Consider the following 20854-nt stretch of genomic DNA (forward strand, 5'->3'; position numbering starts at 1 on the left):
ACACTTCCAACTGCAACTGTGTTTACAAAAGTGATGCTGAAGGGATGGAAATGAAGTCTGCATTAAGGCAGCTGCATCTCCTCTGTATGAAGTCTCTGGAAATCAGCTTCCCTGATTCCCCTCCGACATCCTGTGGCCTGGTCTTGTTGTTTTCTTCTCCTCACAACAGTGCAGCTGGACTAGTTACTAAAAAAACCCACCACAAACTCCCCAAAATAAACAGAAGGAAGGCGTTCCTTTCAGGCATGAGGACTGGGGACCTGCCCGGGTGGGTAAGCGTGTGCTCCCAGCCTTTGTTTAGCACACCCACGTTCACAGTGAGGAGTGTTTGTCTTGGACCGGCTGGCCAGAAATGGGAGATACTCTCTTTACAGAACAAGCTTGCTGTGAAAGGCATGTGGAGGGAGGTTAACTCTTCCTTCAGGTGACATAGAGGCCACTGTACAGGGAACGTGGTGGGGCTCAATTCTGATGTGAGCATAGCAGGCTCATCTTTATGGAGACCAGCAGCACAAGGCCTTGTATTTTTCTTTCCAGAGCCAACTCATCAGCTGAAAGCTGGGCAAATACTGTCCCCCCTAACTCCTGAGGCTGGAGGAGATGCTGGTGCTGCTGCTTCCCACAGGAAAACCACCACCTTTCAACCACTGTGATGGTCTCCATGGCACAAACCAGAAATCCTGGTTGTTCATTCCCTCTTCTGTCATGCACTAAGACTCTGCTCAGCAACTACCTGAGAAACAGATGCTCTTTAACAACTTAGAGGGGCAGAAAAAAAGTACACCAGAACCAACCATTGCCAGAAAACCTGACAAGTAAGATGCCATATGCTGCCATTTGGGATATTTTTGCCTAATTGCTGTTGGCAATAAGTAAGAGCAAATATGCCTTTCTTTTCACTCTGCTAACACAACCTGTTCAGAACCTGACTCCTTCCAATTTCCTGGACCCTTATTGATCAGCCCGAGTTTTTCCTAAAGGAAGGAGAGAAATACAGATTCTACTCTTTGAGAAGTGATGGGGTATTTTCTTCTCAGAGGGTGCTCCTATAATATTTTATAAGTGGAGAGCACATGTAAAACGTCTCTGTAACTCAGAACAAGACAGTGAGAGATGGAAGAAAAAGGATAAAAGCAGAGAGGTATATGTTTGAAACGTGAATTTCAAATAACAATAAGAAAAAAGGAATTAAAATTAAGAGAATCAGCATAGTGATTTCTAAAAATGCTTGGTATAGTTAACCAGATAGTATGAGCAAGGCTGAAAACCAGGAAGTAGATAAATTTAAACAATGATGAATAAGTACAAAGTGCTGACCTTCACCATGGAAACTAGTGAGCCCTAAAAGGCAAAATGCACTCAGAAAACCCTTCAGAATAAAAATCAAGTATATCCCCAAACCTACTAACTGAATGAAGCATAAATGCTACCATGCAAGGTAGACACCCAAGAAAATCCCTGAACAGAAGTGTAATAGCAGAAACTAATATTATCTGGAACTGCTCAACCAGTGCAGCTGTGTAATTACTGGAAACAGAGGTCAGCTGAAATAAAACATGGCTGTAAGGAAATACAGAAGAATGCAAGGCAATGTAAGAAAATTATTGTTTGAAAGATCTTTGGCAACAGAGAATTTAGCGGAATAAAGACCAACTTTGGGTTAAGGATTTGTATCTATCACCAAAAGGACACACTTGCTTCTCAAGGCACTGCACCAAAGAGCATTGGTGGAGCTCTGAAAGTGCAATTGCAAAGATCCATCAGGTTTGGGTGACACAGCAAAATTCTGTCTTTGGTGAATTATCAAAGCTATTTATCATTGTTAAAATCTGCTACAGCAAAGAAGAATGTGAGGAAAAAACCCCAAAATGTATTTTAACTCTCAAAAGAGCTTCTAAAGAGAAACTTTCAACAGAGACTACCAAAGTCATGCTACCCATAAGGGAGGAAAGATAAAAGCTCTCAGTACATCAAATATTTGTGAGACACAGATCATTTCAAAAAAAAAAAACAGGATGTGGTTATCCTTTTCTGATGCAGAAGAGTACTCCACAAGCCCTATTAAGATCAATATCTGGCAAATGCACTGAAAGGAGGGCAGGTTTTACACAGAACGAAGTTACTTTGCACTTCTAACTGTACAAACATCAGAAAAAACCATAGTAACAATCACTAATTACAGTGTAGCCAAATGTAATGCATTAATAGGACAGTACAAAAAAGATTTTCCCCCAAAAGAGGCTATAAAATCATTATGACTCCTGCATGTGGGCTCAAGTCATATTTCAAGTAATTCTTGTTACAAATGAAAACGTTGATATTTGCAATACAACACAGGAAGCCACTAGATATATCAAACCAATGTGTCAGGGGATAGTCAGTTTTAGAAAGATTAATACAAATATTTACCATAACCAATGTTAAATCAAGAAAATAATAATCACATATTTAAAATCATCAAATAAAAAATTAAAAGAAAAATATTTTTTTCTTAACAACTATCTAAAGTAACTTTGAAATGGGGATGTTAATTTTTTCAGTGGAATTTCAAAGTTCCCTTCTTCTGCTAAACTAGACTAAAAGTAAGCACATCAGAGTAACCAGGTCATGTCTCCTGTCACAATTTCCTGCATTTGTGTGCATGTTTGTGAAACTGGGATATCAATACAGAGTTTTACTACCATTTTTAGAGAAATTCTTTTCCAGAATTGAACATAAAATTAGATGCACAATTACCCACATGCAATTTCACAGACACTTTTCAGTGTCTCAGTATTTAGACTTGGTTCAAATGGCTCTGAATTACAGGTCAACTTCAGGTCTTGGATTAGGACCCAGCCCATAAAGCTGATTAGTTTCCAAACAAAAGAGTACAACCATATCTGTAAATCCATGTCACATGGAGGTTATTAAAATCCAACTGATCAGTAGTACTGAAGCATTCATATATTTTAAACAATGTCTATTTTCCTAAGGTTAAAGAAAGAAAAGCAAACCAACTGACTCGCTTGGGCAGTGCGGGGTTTATGTGCTTTGTAAACTGAAAGATGAGAGAGCAAATGCAGGTGAAGAACTGGATCATGTTGCCAGACCACACTTGCACTGGATGGTGAAATTGGGGAGAAAGAACAATGGAGAAAAGATGCAGTCCTTTAAGTCTTCCTTTTTTTCTCAGGGGAAAAAAAAAACCAACCAAAAAACCAAACCTTTCAGTGGAAGAGATCTGAGTTACACTAAAGTCAAACAGAAAAGATAAAACATTTTTCAGCTTGAAAATAAATACCTAGACAGTTTATCAGCTCAACAACATTCTCCTACTTTAAAAAGTATGTTTCAGACTAAAGAAATCTCATATGCAAAACTAAGACCCGACCACTGAATATGTACTCATTTTACCTTTGTCTCTGTTCTTCTCCTTTCCTAAAGAGTCCAGTTTCTTTCTTAATGACTTCTTCCTCTTTTGTCCATCTGCGAGAGGCAAAAAAAAAAAAGAAAACAAAAAAAGGAAGTAAGTGAAGAGAAGTAACACTGAACAAACTGCTGCACAAGCTGTAGGAACATGGAGTGAGATGGTCACAGCACTGGGGATCAGGGAGGGTGTGAGGCCCATTTCACAAAGACTAGGGACCATCACAGTCCTCTGGCCCAAAGGAGGGTGCCTTTGTTCGCCCAAACGCTGAGGCTGTACTGGGGAACACAAATGTATCCCCTGCATGCTGCTGGGAACATCTACATGTGTGGTCACTGAAGAGTTAACAATGGAGGTTTCTTGCTGGGTGCTCTTGACAGCAAAGCACAGTAAACCTACAAGGTACTGGGTAGCCTTCATCCATGGTCACAAGACTGTGATTCAGGCGTGGAACTAAAGGTAGTATTTGGAAAGGGAGGATTACTAACAGCCAGGATAAAGCTCTGCATACCAGTCATATATCACCGTATCCGCGGGTGATAGCTGACCACCTTCATGACCCATCTGATCTGAACTCATATGGGGAGCTGGCAGCTGGGTACAGCAAGTCCAGATTGGCTCAGATGGATTAGAGTCTCAGAGGAATGATTGTTCTGACAATCGATATATTGTCCAAGTTTCCACTAAGGTATTAAGGACGGAAGATTCTAAGCAATATCAGAGGCAGGTTGGTTCTTGAAATGATTATATCAAAATGATTTTATCATTATTTCCTTCAGCAGCATCTTTTATAATGAAAAGTGAACAAAACAGCATTTTATTTATTAGGTCTCAACAAATACCAGGGATTAAGTCAAGGGCCTGCTTTAACTTGTACTTTTTGAATTTTCCAAGTTTCACAGCAATATAAATGGTCTGCCACAGAAACTGATATGCTAGACACTGCTCTAGATGAAGTTTAATGAACATGTACCTTTTCCTTACTGATTTTGTAATATGGCAAAAACTCAAAAATGAGCACACTGTATCCATTTCACTTTTAGGGCAAGAGGGTCACCAAATAATCTGTCTCAACACGTTTTTCTAGTTTTGTAAGTCAGTATCTTAAGTGGTCTTTTATAGGAAGGAACATACCCCAGAGGAGTGAAGTGGATCTTTGTTGACGAACTCTCATCTTTGCAATTAGGGGTCATGAGAGAATACAAGCTGTTTCTCCATACTTTTCCCACAAATCCTACTAAAAATCAAGTCCAGAACATCACGTGATAGACTGCTCAACGAATTCTGACTTTTTTACAGCCAATTAATATCCTTTTAATTTAAAAGTAACATTTCATTTTACTTTTTGTAATGGTGGTTGGACCGACTCCACTCGCACTCTGCAGTTATTTCCAGGATACCACAGAACCACGGAATGGAAGGGAAGGTTGGAAGGCAGTTCTAGTCCCTTCCTAGGAGATCATCTAGTCCAACCACTCCCCCCAAGTGCAGGGTCACCTGGAGCAGGTGACACAGGAATTTGACCAGGTAAGTTTAGAACATCTCCAGAGAGGGAGACTCCACGACCTCCCTGGGGAGCCTGTTCCAGTGCTCTGCCACACTCAATGTAAAGAAGTTCTGCATTGTGTTGAAGTGAAAATTCTTGTGTTTTCCTTTATGGCCATTACTCCTTGTCCTGTTGCTGGGCACTGCTGAAAAGAGTCTGGCACCATCCTCTTGGCACCCAACTTTGAGATATTTATATGGACTGATGAGATCCCCCTCTCAGGCGTCTCAAGCCTAAAGAGACCCAGCTCCCTTAGTCTCTCCTCATAAGAGAGATGCTCCAGACCCCTCATCATCTTTGTAGGCATTTCCTGGACCCTCTCCAGTAGCTGATTGTCTCTCTTGCACCAAGGAGCCCACAATTGGACACAGCACTCTGGATGTGGCCTCACTGAGGGCAAGAATATGGGCAGGATCACCTCCCTTGATCTGCTGGCAAAGATCTCCCTATGCACCCCAGGCTACCAGCAGCCCTGCCGGATGGAAGGGTTCCCAGCACTCACTTAACTAGGATCTTCAGTTCCTGTCTCGAGGAAGAATTGCCATGTGTTGGTTATGTTAATTCCCCTTTGCCCACACCTGCTCCAGTGAGAATTCATCTCTCTGAAATAAGGCTGACTATTGAGAAGGTATTCTGGATGAGAGTTCAGCAATATAATGGTGGTAATTCATTACCTGACATGGTCTATGATTAGATTTTCCTTTTTTCTTAGCCACGTGACAAGGTTATAATTCAAAGTCATATTTTGATTGACTAAAAGATCAGACTTTTCACACCTTCTGACATTTCCTGTTGCTAAGATTGAGTTTATAAAAGAAATTCTTTCACCTCTCGGCAATATGAATAGTTGGTAGCCTGCTTATATACACCTGACAGTACAGCTTGTTTTTATAAGGTTCCCAGCTACCATTGTGTTCTGGCTTTATACATATAAAATAATTTTCAAATTATTTTCCATGTTATAAATTCAAATTACTGCTTCAGAGAAGCTTTTTGATGGATGACTAACACTTCTTTGGAGTCACAGAGCCTTACTCTCCAAAAACCCATTTATTGATATTCTGACATCCCACTGAAGTCTACTGAGACATAAAAAAATGAGAGAAAGAATCAAAATTTAATGTAAAATGCAGTGTTTTTCTATGATCATTTACATTTACAGTTTACCTCACGGCAAGAAAAAAGGAGTTGTGTATGAAAATAAGGCTGAGAGGAATCTCAGTGAAAAGCTAAAGCTCAGAAGATCTGCCAAGAGGTCTCAGGTCAGTTCAAGTTCTCCTCCTCCCCAGCAAGAGACATGATAAATTGCAGTCTATACACTGTACATATAAACACGTTTTGAAATTACTGTTGATTCAGGGTACATCAGGCATGAACGTTGCTGAAATATTCATAATGTGTTTAAAGACTTACGCAACTCCAGCAGTTTTACATATTAAATGAACCCAATTCACAACTATAATGCTTAGTACTTACTAGCTGCAGTGTGGCTTTGAGAACATAATTAATATCCAAAATATTCTTGAGAAAGTGGCAAAGCATTATTATCCATGCTTAACACCTACTGTATGTTTTTAAATAAATTAGCAAATATTATGCAAAATAGTATTGTAAAGCTATTAGCTATATTGCAAAGCGCTATTAGGTATGGATGGACTACTATTTTTAATTTCCACTTTGGAAATGTTCAAACCACATAGTGATAAAAGCTGTTGGGCTGTTATCCAGTCTTTTGTATATATAATTGTCAATTTATGTCTTCTTACTGTAGATTAACAATACACTCCTCCTTCAACAGATTCCACTCAAGAACATCAGCAAGACTAGAGAAACACTCAAATGACAACGGTCAAAGCAAAGGAAGCTGCATTTTTTTTCCTTTGCTAGCCCACTCTGTTTTTCCTGAAGGGCACCTGTCCAGGCAGCTGTGCAGATCAGTTTGTTTTTCAGAAATGGACTTGACCTGTTCAGTACTTACTAATTTATATGTTTGCTGCATTTTTCACTGCAATGCTACATCACTCCCTGGGCTTCTATGTATTAAGACTAGCACAATAAATATTTAAAAGACCAAGAGTCTAGAATCAAACTCCTGAGTGCACATTAAATTGCTACGTGACCTGTTTTTCCAAAGTGGTGAGCACTTCCAGGTTCAGTTAATGCCAAAAAGACTTTTCTATTTCAAAAATCTCTTTAGGACTCTGTCAGTGAACCACACAGCCTACAGAATACAAGATTATTTGTATTGATCTACTGACTTTTGACAAGCATTGAGCAATCTGACTTCTGAGATTATCAAAACTTAAATATTTTGTGTTAAAGTTGAAATTCACCTGAAGTGTCCTCACTAACACTATTTCTTTAGCATTTACACTATCAAATCTCAGATTTTCTACAGACCATTTCACGGTCTAAATTTCCAAATGAGACCATGGTTCTACATCTAGGTAATAAGTAATTTTCACACTGAGGATATATAAACTTCAGCTTTAACAGTTTAAAAAATGAAAAGAAAGAAAGAGAACTTTGTAAATATTTAAACTTATTGTTCTGTTGCTTTGCACGAGACCACCTACCAACACCTTATATGACTGAAAGAGAGGGAGTGCAGGCTGAATCCAGTTGCTGTTTACTTCCAATACTTCTTTAGTCAATTTATATTTATGGAAATCAACAAGTCTATTTGGTAGGTAGAAGTGTTGCTCAGCATAAGCTAAAGCATCACAAATTAGGTATAGGTAATTAGCTCAAAATTACACAGTGGCACACAAAGTTAACATTCAGGAACTCTTGGCCAGCAGTTTCAGATTGTGTCACTGAATTGTCAATATCCTGTGAAATCCTAATCCAATATATTTTTCAATAATTAATATAATATGCAGTAAAAAAGTACAACACCATCCAAGCTTTGTACATAATTCTGGGACACTATTACAGTATTACGGTTCAGAAAAAACACCCTGTCAAATACATTTGAAGTGAACCTGTAACAAAATCAGGATTCTTCAGCACTTTCCTTATACCTGGGCTGGTGGATTATCTAAAAGAATGGATGTTCCTTTTATGTTACTTATATGCAAGGACACCTTTTATTAATCAAAAACATAATTAATAAATTCACACAAATCCTTCAAACTAATTTAACTCAGTGGGCTTTTGACAGAAGAGATGATGTGATGCTGACAGTGTTGTAGAACAAAGAGAACTTCCCTCCCCAACTATTAGCAACTTCCTTTGCTTAAGAGAAATGAGTTTCTTGTCCATTTACGGAAGAATATTTGTCATGTTCTACAATTCAAGGTTATTTTCACACAGTATAAAAAGAGGAGCTACCTCAGCAATTATTATCAGACCCATAGCTCAGTTATCAGAACGGATAAAAAGGTTGACATTGTGAGATTTGTAAACTACTGCTTCACAGTAATTCTAATTCTATTCATGGCCATTTTTCTTAATAACCACTAGTAATTGGATCTAACAGCATTTAAAGAAAAAAAGACAGAATATACCTTCTAAAATTGCAATCAGTTCTGTCTTGAAAATTACTACCAATGGAACTGAAAAGCACCAAGTTTGACCTATCTTGAGCACTCATTGGTTCACTTCACTCATCGAGAGCAACGCATTTCCCCAGTGCCAGCCTCCCACAGCCAGCCTGCGTGCTAAATGTCAAGCTGCAGTCTCTCTGGCCTGTGCAATACTGCAAGTAATTGAGAGTGTCAATCAGAAAACACTGCTAAATTCTGTTGACAGAGCACAATAAAGACAAGACTGCACTTCATTCACTGACAGTTGCACAGTGTTTGTGGTTGCAGCTACTTCTTCGGGTCACTATACAAAGCAAATTTATTTCTGAATATGCACTTGGGGCTGCTCTGCTGAAGAAGAGGGTGCTGGTTTTACTTAGCCATTTCTGTGACTGTAAATGTCCATCTTGAAACATTTATTTATAAAAACATGTTGAAATGCCCTGTCCCCATGCAGTAACTTCCAGAGCACTGCCAGCTGCAACAATGATGGAAGACAAAAAAAGTCAACCAGAGAAACAGGAGCCACAGATTTTGGCACATAACGCAATATGAAAAGGGGAAGCCTAAGCCTTCAGGTATTTCTTATCACTCTCACCCTTTGCCTCAGCCATTCACACACAAGATCTCCACTGGTGATGCAGATAACTGTATTTATTCAGAAGCCTTGGACCATTGTCCCATTTTTCCTTATGGCCCATTTGCTCGCTTTATTTCACTTTGACTCAAATCAGCATTTCTTTGTGCTTGTTAGCCAGCAGCTGATGGAAGAAAAGCCATATTCATTCATGAGTATCCCTCAGCTGCAGTCATGACCTTCCAGGTGGCAGCTGGCTCATAGAGGTTCACCTCAGGCCACAGCGCCAGATTCAGGCTGCTCGCCAAAGGCACCACACACACATCAGAGGCAGCTTTCCTCTTACACGCTGCTTCCTCTGACGCAGCAAACAAGCTTCGGCATTCCCCTCTCTGAGAAGTTCCTGATGAATATGCTTATGGCAGAAGAAACAGCATGAAAAGGGCAGAGCTGAAGTTCTTCAAGAGAGGGGATGTCCCTCCCCTTGGGCTGTGCACGGGGGGTCTGGGCCGGAGCACTGCAGCCCTCCAGGCAGGAGCACCTGACCCAAACCCTTCTCAGGGCAACGGCGAGAAACCAGGAGAGCTGTGGGGAAAGGTGATTGCACAGGAAACAACATTCTCAGCAACACACAGTGCATACAATACAACCACTTGGAAAAACCCACAACCACAAGATAAAAGTGTACTTTTAATTCACCTCTTGCACACCCCAGCAGTCTTCAGTAACTTGCTAGTGCATCTTCTTCAGACCTAGGCTTCAGTCCCTCTGGACTAAGGCTCTACTAATTGTTAAAATGAAACACAGAGGAATTACGAAGACCAGTTGTGCATGTTTAAGTGATTCAGCTGCTGGAAATTTAAAAGCTGCATTATACACAATTTCTTTACTGCTGAACAGTAAGAATTTGGTCATACTGTTAGACAAATTAAATTATTTATTTAGGAAGTATTCATACGTTTCCGTGGAACCCGCCTAGAAGGCAAAACTGCTGGAAATCTCTCCTACTTCAAAAGAAAGCTGCATCCCTACAGGAACAATAGTTTTATTAATCAAATAACATTTTACAATACCTCCACTTTACCACCTCCTGTGGTTCTGATACAAATTTAAAAAAACTCAACAATCAACCCTACATTATTTTCTTGATACACATCTGTTCATACTGCACTGCTATTCTGAAGAAAAAGGTGATAAATCAATTTATACTAGCTGAGCATATTATAGTAGACAGCCCTGTGTTTTAGGAAAACAAATTTGAAAAGTGTAGTTCCAAACTAGATTCAAATCTAGAAAAATGCACTATTTCTATTGAAACCTATTTGCAAGGTCTATTTCTGTCAGAAGGAGCCATGACCAACTTGTTGAACTAAAAATGTTGCACGTTAGAAAACACAGACTGCAACTGAAGTGGGATAGGTATGACCTTTTCTTCACAATGAAAAAACCCAAACAAACAAAAACACAAGACCACCAACATGACAACAACTTACTTTGGTCACCGCTCTAATTCAGATAGCAAATGCTACTCAGCTCCTGTGGCTAGAGGAATCATAAGAAAACATGACATTTCCACTTCATTTTCCTATTCGTTCCCAAGTGTGTTTAAGGATTTAATTAGTCTCCAAGTATATACATTGTAAAGAAATAACTCCTTTTGTATTTTCAAATATGTCCTTCCATGATTCTGTGTCATGAAGAGACTGGTGAGCAAATGCAGGGGCAACATATTCTAAGGGTGAGAACCAAACCTAAATTGACAGGGAATATGGGATTTGGGCTCTGGAGCAAGGTCAGGGCTCCTGAAGCCACAGCCAGAGGGAGGGGGATGTCAGAGCCCACCCATGCAATGGGAAGAGCTGGGAAGGAGCAGCTTCTCAGGCCTGCCCAGGCCACTGCACTCCTGCTATGCAGGAAGCTGCAGGTCTTACAGATGAACACAGCACAGCTGCACCAAAAGAAACATTTCAGTAAGTACAAAGTGGATGCCTGCCTTGTTTGTGCAAGCCATGTATAAATATCCTTAAAATAACAGAATTTTTATTAGTTGCAGAATTTTTTGAACCACCACACCAAAAGCAAGAACAAAGTTTCCTATCTTCCCTTTTAATTTGATTTTTTTGTTTAATGTATTCTTTAAACTTTTTGCATTTGGGACTATTGATTAGAAATCATTGTGTTGGAAAAGTCAGGAAAAAAACCCTCTTGAGCTACTTTGCTATTACTGTAATGAAAACATATATAGTTTTACAACATGTAAGTATTTTTTAACTAATAATACATTTAAAATGGCTGCATTACATGAGCTCTGAGGAACAAAACATTCAGTGAGTTTTAGAACCCGAACACTAAATTATAATTGTTTGGGAGCTCATTTGTCAAATCTTTTGCCATACTTAAGGAAAAAACTCATTTTGACATGAAAATAAACAGTTACTCAAATATTTTTCTATGCCAGAATGAGGAAAATGGCTGCTGCTGCCATACATAGAAGGGATGACGGAAATAACTCAAAATACCCATGCACAGCTACCTGGCAGCCTTTAGAGGATTACAAAGGAAAGGCCAAGTACCCTTGTACGCGGCTGTCAGTGGAGAGCAGCAAAAAGCAGGCAAATTCCTGGAAAGGGAGAACAGATGCAGGATGCCAGGTCTGACTTCCCTGTGCATAGACAAACTCAGATTTTCAACTCATACACAGCTCTGCTCGCTGCAGCACCTACATTAGCACAGGGTTTCGTGTGTCATAAGAAATCCCAAGTCACAGTAACCTAATAAAATGATATTAAAAACCGCACCTCCCACCCCCCCAAAAAAAACCTGCAAAAAAAGACAGAGAGAGTGTCCAGGTCTTTTGATGGAGCACATGCCTTGTGTCAATAGTGGAAGTAAAAAATGTGTCTAGGCATACTGAAATTAGAGGGAACCACTCCTTCTAGGCTTCAGGGCGTATTTGCTATATTGACACTGACGACAGGATTCATGAAACAGCAATTGTCAAGTAGCAGGTGCAAGACAAAATATAGACACTACTTTTTCACATTACAGCAGTATCTACAGTGTGACAGGAGTTTCCCTAATCTCCAAAGATAAGCAAATTCCTGACTTAAATAGACTGTGATACATCAGGGACCTTGCTGCTGCCCTTCTAAGTGGAAGACACTCAGAAATCACAATTATGGGCAGAGGTTTAAAAGCTTTCAGAAAGACTGAGCAACACTCCCTTCTTGGAGTGCTTTCATAACTCAGGAAAACTGTCAGCACTAGAACTGGTCAAAAAAACCAGGTCAAAAACTATCTACACTAACAAATGAAAACAATTACAGTCAATGGAAGTATTTTAGTTGTATTGAAAAAAAACTAAAAACATCAAATGAAAACCAAACAGGAGCCTTGATGCTATAGTTTGAGACAGAAAAATACAAATAAGAGCTCTAAAAACGCCTTCATTTCACTGGGGGGGGGGGGGGGCCGTGGGGGAGATGAGAAATTGACTGTCTCCTAGCCTCAACTACCTAAATAAAAAGTAATTTTATAATGTGGAGGGGAGAGAGTAGTTTGGTGCTGTTGCTAGTCAAAATGACTCTTGATTTGATAAGGAGAGTTACCTTTAATCCCTACAGTACAGGGTGGGCCAGGGGCAGAACAGATAAAATCGCCAGCATATAACTGGTATGGGATTTACTGCTATCAATAAACTGGCTTGCAGTGAATTGGCAGGTGAAGAAGCAACCAAGTTTCTTTACATCTCACTCAGACCTTTCCCCCCCACATTGCTGTTAGTGTAAGCATGAGTTGAGCTCTTCAAATGAAGAGGAAATTCCTCTAACCCTCTGGAATTCAGGAGACCAGCCAGTGGTCACAGAGTTGGTTCAGGGCACCCAGGTCTCCACTGTCTTCTGAGCATTGCCTTGCTGTTATGAATCATTTCCGTCTTTCCTCAGATTCTCACCTTAAAGAAGAAGCCATGCAAGAAAATAAAGCAGCCTTCATAACTTACTCCTCCAGGACTAATTAAATTAGTCCCCAATACTCCTGCTCAGAGCCTTGATGAAGAAATAAAATGAGAGAGGAGCTCTCAGTGCATGGAAGTGAAATCATGGTGCAGCAGGTCTCTCACTGGACAGTTTGGTGGCTCAGATAACTGAGCTGTTATCCCTCTGAAAAATGACCAGTGGGTCTTACTTCAAATAATCTCTCTTTGTAGTAATTACCTGTCCTTTGTATCATCAATCGTAACAGAAACAGGTGTTGAAAACGTAAACCACACAGGAAAAAGACATGAGGAGCTCTGCAGAGAATACTTGGGTTGACTTCCTGCACAGAAATAGTGTCACATGGACATCTGCCTAATCTATTCTTAAAAACCTTCAGCAGGAGATTAGGTCTCCATTAAATCTCAAGGCAGCCTTTTCAGCGTAAAAGCCTAATACAAAGATATATATAGTACCACAGCTCTGATAAAATAAATCTATCTGGAGTCACTTTATCTTTCCTAATCAGTATCTAAAGACATTACACTTCTGGCACCAACCACAACTCCACTTAAATCATGCCTGTGGAAAAACTAGAGAAAATTTTTCTACCTAAGACAAGAAAAAAATCATCAGGAATACTTCCCTAATGAACTTCTGAAAGGAGCAACACACACAAGATAACAGAAATAAGTCTGATTTTCAACTGAAATTTTTGAAGACAGATACTTGAAGAATACATGTTATACCCGTGTTACATGTTGGCAAAGCTCTGCCAAAGGCAAGTAGAACACGCAAACTAGTAGGCTGCAATGTCAGTATTCTTAATAAAGGTTCAAAAGCTTTCTCCTTGGCATATATTTATTGGTATTTATTCTTTGGCCTTGAACCATAATAAAGCACAAATTCTTAAGTCACTATAGAATCACTGGACAGATATGTCAACTATTGGCAAATTCAGAATCAAGGGTAAGTACTACATGAAGTGCTAAAGACAGATTTGGCAGAACACAACCAGGAATACCTCTATTACAGAAGTGTTCTCTCAAAGATTTAGGAAAAGAAAAAAAACCAAATACACCTAATTTTGCAAAGCTGTTTCAGAGCCTCTCTGTATTTTGCTTCGCAACATTGATTCTTTCTGCCACGTCTCAGCTTTTGAATATGGCCAATGGTCATGATCGTTTTAAAATTAAAGTCAAGATTTTCATGTCTGACACTAATGCAGACAAAATACCAAGTACATTTATACGTACTTCAAGTCAATAGCTATTTCAAGTATACTCTTAAGGAAACTACATTAGATAGGATTTTTTTTGTCTCAGAATTTTTATACTCTATGGGACATAACATCAAATATACGCATGCAGCAGTCTCTGGATCTGACTGCTTAAGAGCAGTACCCTAAACCTACAACAGACAGTATCTAAATAAGCAACTGCCCTAGTAATAAAAAACCCTGGTCATGACTCCGTCTCCTCTAACTTTTCATGATATTTATATATGGAAATGCAGATTGTAATATTTTATTTATCTTAGGAATTTAAGCAAGATCTCTTCCCTTCATTGTCAGGGGAACTGAAAGACTCCTGCCCTTCAGCACTCATGCCCAACGAGCTCCATAGCTAAGCATTCCTTCCATGTCCATCCCTGTCTTCATTCCCTTCCTTTCTCTCCACAAAATACACCTACACAAGAGGTAGGTTCTCAGAAGTTACACAAATCTTTCCTTTAAGTGTGCTAAGGTATGCACTATTTTTTTCATATTTACATTATCAGTGCCATTGATTTCCCCATGAAGATAACAGCATTTTCTACCTCTGTTCTGTGTTCACACAGCACAATGAAAATGCATGCTGCTTCTCAATCAAAGCTCCTAGCTATTTACTGAAATACAATTTAGAAAAAAGACAAGCCTTTTTTGTTTGTGGTGAGCTTTGTAATGAGTAAAACCTTTTGCTTTTAAAACTATTAGCTCACCTCTAACTGATGGAATAGCTAAGTTGAATAAAGCTTTCCTGACGTAAACAGACAAGTAAAACCTGCTATGTGATACAAGCAAATCTTGGAAATCACTTTGCTGAGCACGGCATAGTCTTTTATAAAAAAACTGCCTCACAGCAAAAATTAAAAAAGGAACATCCCTCTAAAAACTTAAGTCTTGAAAATAATTTATTATTTCCCCTGTTGCAATGTTAGAAAAATTATATTCTTGCAAGCTTGATGTATTTCCATTTTGTTCTTGTCTCAACAGTGGCAAAAAAAAAAGTGAATTTGAAAGAAAAATCCCAACAAAAAATTTCTGCAAATTTCCTTACTGGGAGGAAAAAAAAATGGAAAGTTTTTTTCTTGTTTTCTTATCTCTTTGCCTGGAAAAACTCCTGTCACCTTCGCTTTGATAAATGCCTGTGTAGCACAGTTCAAGGCTGTGTCTTACAATGTCTACCCTGCAGCAGCTGGGACTTCTCCTAGTTTAAAACATTAATTCAATTTTATTTCCTTTTTTTTTTTTTTTCTCCCAGACTGAGAGATATTTGGGTCTTTTTTCCTCAGGATGAAAAAAAGAATCCTTGGAAAAATACATTTTTCCATGAAAGATTTGAATTGGAGGGCACAGGTGGGAGTTTCAATCTGAAAATCAGCAAGTTAAACAGTTTTTATCTCTGACCAGTCTGTCTGATACAGTATATCCAAGATTTACTAATGTAGCATAAAGGAGGAGAATTTAGCTCAGCTTTACATATCTTAAATATAATCTTCATGAACTCTACTACACTGAAAGAAAATCCATGGATTCATAAGCCCGTGTTAGAGACAGTATTTATATGAGAAGAATCAGCAGAGGTTGGCATTAAGAGGGGTGGCAACAAGCCTCTTCACTTAGAAGATACACTGACGCCAGTTCAAAATCACCCAGTCCGTAAGCCCGTAACTCCACAATGTACACTTCACTTAGATGTTTTCCACTGCCACAACAGCTATAAAGTAGGTAACATGGTCAGTGATTAGAAACAAGGAGCAGTTTGGAGCCTTCACAAAAATGCAAGCCCAGATAAAAATCATAGTCACTCTCAGCATTAACGAAAATGAATAATGAAATACAATGGCGAGTAATGTAAGCAAAAAACAGATTGAAAGAAGTACACCCTGCCAAAATAAACAAGAAGCAGAGAATTGTGTAACTCTTAATTCCCATTTTTATTCAGAGCTTAACTGGAATGTACTGGGGGCAAAGTACACAAATGAATGGTAAAAATTCAGAAAGCCCGGACATGTTTTCTTTCATTTCAGAGAGGGTAGTCTCAGTTCTCAGTCCGTAATCACACACTTATCCAGCCCTGCTTCTTCAAACTCACCTTACTAAAACAAGTTGTACAGGAGACTAATCCTCACTTCATGTGAGCAGATGCACAGTGTCATGTGTCACAAAACTTGCATGCAAAAACATACACCAGCACATGTTCAAGCAGCATCAGCTTCCCTTAAAATGACTTTCCTTAAATGACTGGGACTGCATTTAGGTTTCTAAACTCATCCTTTCATCATATTCATTACAACTAAATGAATGAACCAGATTCAGCAGTAAAGAATTACTTTCTTTCTCTCCAAAATGTCGCAGAAGCGTCAAGGTTTGAAGAGGCATTCAAGACCATTATCATACTGTCAACCAAGCACCTGCATAATCACCGCTAAACCACATATAACCCCGAATGCTCTCTTCATTTATTCTCTCTCTCCACAACTCCTCCAGCCACTGGCAAGAATATAAGCAGTCATTCTCTCTTCTTGAACAAGAGAAGACCTGAATGTGACCCCTAAGTCTGAAATCCTATTCAAGCCCCTTCACCAACAGGTTCGCATCATACTTTGAAAACCTAGGCAGATGCGTAAAGAGTTGAATTAGGGTTGAAGACCTAATATCCCATTTGCTCAACTCATAATGTCCTAGGAGTTCCTACCATTGCTTCCAAACACAGGATCAGTGAAGTGGGACAGGACTGTGAAAGAGTCATTATAAACATGTGGTATTTAGGAAACTGATCCTATCAAACCTCATTCAATAACCCCTCAGCTCAAGAGATACCGGGAACCAATGAACAGAAGAAAATGAGCTCCTCTTCTGCTCTGATCCCAGTTTTGCTCTGCAGAAGCCATCTGACCTGAGTTAGCATTTGCTTGTGAAGACCTTCTTTAAAAGGTTCATTTTTCTCTCTGCTTGTGTGCAAGGCCATACGCAGAATTGTAATATCACCAAAATGTAAGCACACCTAAAGTGAATTTCATCATGATTTTTTTTTCTCCTATTATAAAGAGAAGATTGACTTCTCTGAAATGAGAAAAAAACCACACTATATTGTAAACATGAACTGCAAAGAAGCATCACCAGAATGGTACTGTTGTGCCATTTAGAACATCAGCAAATTAAAAATCTTCCACAGAGTAATTGCATTAGTAAAGAAACTGTGTAATGCTTTGCCTGGAAATTACATCCTCTTGCAACTTAACACATTAACGAAGGGAAGATAAATGATTCTTGGTCTAGTTTCTGGTGGCAAATGGGGGAGGTCACATGGTGCGGGCTTGTTTTGTTTTGAAATTGTTCTTGTTATCTTATGTTTATCCAGTTGTTTTCAATGTTAAGTTTTAAATCTCTTTTTGTTAAAATAAAAGGGTGAAGTGTTGGGGTTCTCCCCGCTGGTGTGGGGTCCGGGGGGAAGGGGGAACCCTGGGGTGGAGGCACAGGGTTTCCCTGCCCCTGCTCAGCCTCGTTCCCCATTGGTTGTTTTGTGTTCCCCTGCGCAGGCAAGGACCCTCGGGTCCCGTGATTGCCTCAGTTCCTCGGCAGATCCCCGGCCATGCGGCTGGAGAAATAAACATCTCTGAAACATCTATCAGGAATCGGTCCTTATTTCTTTTCCACGGGCCTCACTGTCTTATACATGTTGCAGTAATCCCCGCTGCAACAACATGGGAACAAAAAAAAAGTGTTGATTACATAATTTGAAAGATAAAAGGTAGAAAAACAAGACAAGAAGAAACAAACCTGAAGCATCTCATCATATATGTAAAACTAGTAATTCTTGATCAACTTGAATTCTTTCTAATTACCTACTGCAGTGCAACTTTAGCATATTTTAAATGACATGCTGGTTAAAGAAATTCCTGTGGGAGGTAATCCCTTCTCTGTGACCACAGAATATTTTACTAGGAGATGTTAGTAATGTTCTTCATTAATGGTAATGGCTACAATACAGCGAAGGAAAGGAATTACATATGAGTTATCACATTCTATGCATTCCTACGCAAGTGTGGGAATAGCCAGATGTGTGAAGAGGTAAACTGCACTTGCTGTGACAAAGGGACCTTCTGAGCATAGGAGGACTGAAGCACTACAAAGAAGCAACCAGTAACAGCATGTCTGTGGTTGTAAAGATAAGGCAGAGGCATCTGTACTCTGGTTTAACTTCCACGCACACGTTTGGCACAAACACCTGTTAGCCAACAACAATGCATTTTTACTTTTCACAATACCTATGCCAGTAAATGTAATTATTCAAATACCTGCAGGAAGCAAATGCCCAGCAGGCACATGCATGTTCTAATGTAATTCTCTAGCAAGTTTTGAAAAGCAGCCAAAGGACCACAAAGAAGTCTGACTTTGTAAACAGCTTTCTAAACCTTCTAATACATAAATAGTTCCATTCGCCTCTACTCGTGAATATTTTCATAAGGCATTCTCTGAAGTAGATGAATTGTAGAGTACATCTTTCATTTTTCTCGATCTCTCCAGATCTACAGAGCTCTTTGAGCTCTCTCAGACAGTACTAGTTCTATATCTCACTGTTGTGGGTTTGGGTTTTTTAAACAGAAAATGTTTAACAGTCTGTTTTTAATTTGAGTCTGGTTTTAACTTGATGGCTGTGACGGAATTTTATTTTATTTGTATTCTTGGATACCCAAAGTGCTCAAGCCAGTTTCACATGGATAAAACTTGAAATTCCCAGTTTGCAGAGTCCTATGATGTTCATCTGTGATGACTGACTGGATGGCTGCCTGTAAACTCTTGTCATAAGTTTTCATTCCACACATTTAAAAATGATAGGAACATGAAATGGACTTCAGACTGTCTCTGCAACGGACCTAAACCAATCTGTAATAATTTGAGAATATGGTAGACTCTTACTCTCCTACCAAAGTACCAGATGTAGCATGATGGACTGATAAGAGTTATTATTATATATATCCACTTCAAAATATTATTTATATCTGTTGCCAAAACTGGTGCCAAACTTTGAAACAGGATGGACAGTTAAATACTAGACGTACTTTAATTCTAGCTATTACCTTCACTTTGTTCAATAGATGGTATTACAACATTTTAAAATTCAGTTGTACTGGCTATTCCTTCCTGATGTATACCTTAAAACACAGAAAAATTCATTATCTGGTCATTCAAAGCAGTAATATTGAGTGCACCTTCAGAAAATCTGCAGACGATAGCAACCTGAGCAGTGAGGTTGACACACCTGAGGGATGGGTCATCATCCAGAGGGACCTGGACAAGCTTGAGAACTGGGCCCATGGAAACCTGATGAGGTCCTGCACCTGAACCTGGACAGCTCCTGGCATTCGTACAGGCTGGAGATGAACAGATTCAGAGCAGCCCTGCTGAGAAGGACTTGGGGGTGCTGGTGGATGAGAGGCTGGACATGAGCCAGCAATGTGCCCTTGCATCCTGGGCTACATCACAAGCAACGCGGCCAACAGGGAGAGGGAGGGGATTCTGCCCCTCCACTCTGGCGAGACCTCACCTGGGGTGCTGCATCCAGCTCTGGGGTCCTCAGCACAGGAAAGACATGGACCTATTAAAGCAGGTCTAAAGGAGGGCCACTAAGATGATCAGAGGGTTGGAGCACCTCTCCTACAAAGACAGGCTGACAGAGTTGGGGTTGTTCAGCTCAGAGAAAGAAGACTCTGGAGAAACCTCAGTGTAGCCTTTTAGTAATGAAAAGGGAGATTATAAGAAAGATGAGGACAGACTTTTTAGTAGGGTCTGTTGCAACAGGAAAAGGGGGTAGTTGTTGGGGAGGATGAAAGTTTGGTAAGGTATGTAGGCTTGGCAGAAAGGTCTGTGAATGTAGAAGCTGGGGATGAGGTAGAAATGAAAGCAAGTTTTGATATAGAATAAAAGATGTTTTGCTGAAACAGTGATCGCTGAGTAACTGAGAAGGCAAAGGTTGGAGATGAGTTGGAAGGAGATTTTTAGGAGCAGGACAAAGGTATGTGATTACAAACAAAGACATGTTTTTCACCAAGTAAATAAGTCTCAAGAAGAGCGTAAGTCAATAGAAAACATGTCTTTACCAAAAAGAAAGATATGGCAGGCAAACAAGAAATGTTGATGTAGCAAGAAGAAGAAAGGTCTAAGAATTTTCCACTGTAAGCTTAAATTGTAACTTACTTACTCTTGTGATTGGATAATAATGACTATAATACGGTGATGGTAGTAGCTATGATAGGCTATAGGCAAATGTAAAGGTATTGTGTATGGTGCTTATTGGTTGTTATGTGTTAAGATACTCTGCAAAGAAAGGTATATATAATGCTTTGTAACTTGAACAGAAAGTGGCTTCAGGTATGCCTACAGCTGGAGCTTGGCAGCTGTAGGGCTGGCTCTGGATATCCACTGCCTGAAATGCTGTAACTTCGCCTATGCAATAAACAGCTTTCAAGAGAGCCGCGTGAAGTCCAGACATCCTTCGTGAAACTTTCTCCTATAGGTAGTGGTTTTGGAACAAGAGAGGGTAGATTTAGACTTGG

At 39.5% G+C, this 20854-nt stretch overlaps 1 protein-coding gene across 5 annotated transcripts in view; it reads right to left on the reverse strand.

Annotated features, from left to right (window-relative positions):
• Positions 1-20854, reverse strand: part of ARHGAP6 (Rho GTPase activating protein 6) — a 316518-nt gene that overhangs the window by 37434 nt on the left and 258230 nt on the right. For all 5 annotated transcript variants that reach the window (XM_048329176.1, XM_048329188.1, XM_048329185.1 and 2 more), the window contains exon 3: positions 3397-3468. In XM_048329176.1, coding sequence (XP_048185133.1) covers positions 3397-3468 — 72 coding nt within the window. The remainder of the gene's footprint in view (positions 1-3396; positions 3469-20854) is intronic.

Source organism: Corvus hawaiiensis, chromosome 2, assembly GCF_020740725.1.
Source record: "Corvus hawaiiensis isolate bCorHaw1 chromosome 2, bCorHaw1.pri.cur, whole genome shotgun sequence".
NCBI classification, from domain to species: Eukaryota; Metazoa; Chordata; class Aves; order Passeriformes; family Corvidae; genus Corvus; species Corvus hawaiiensis.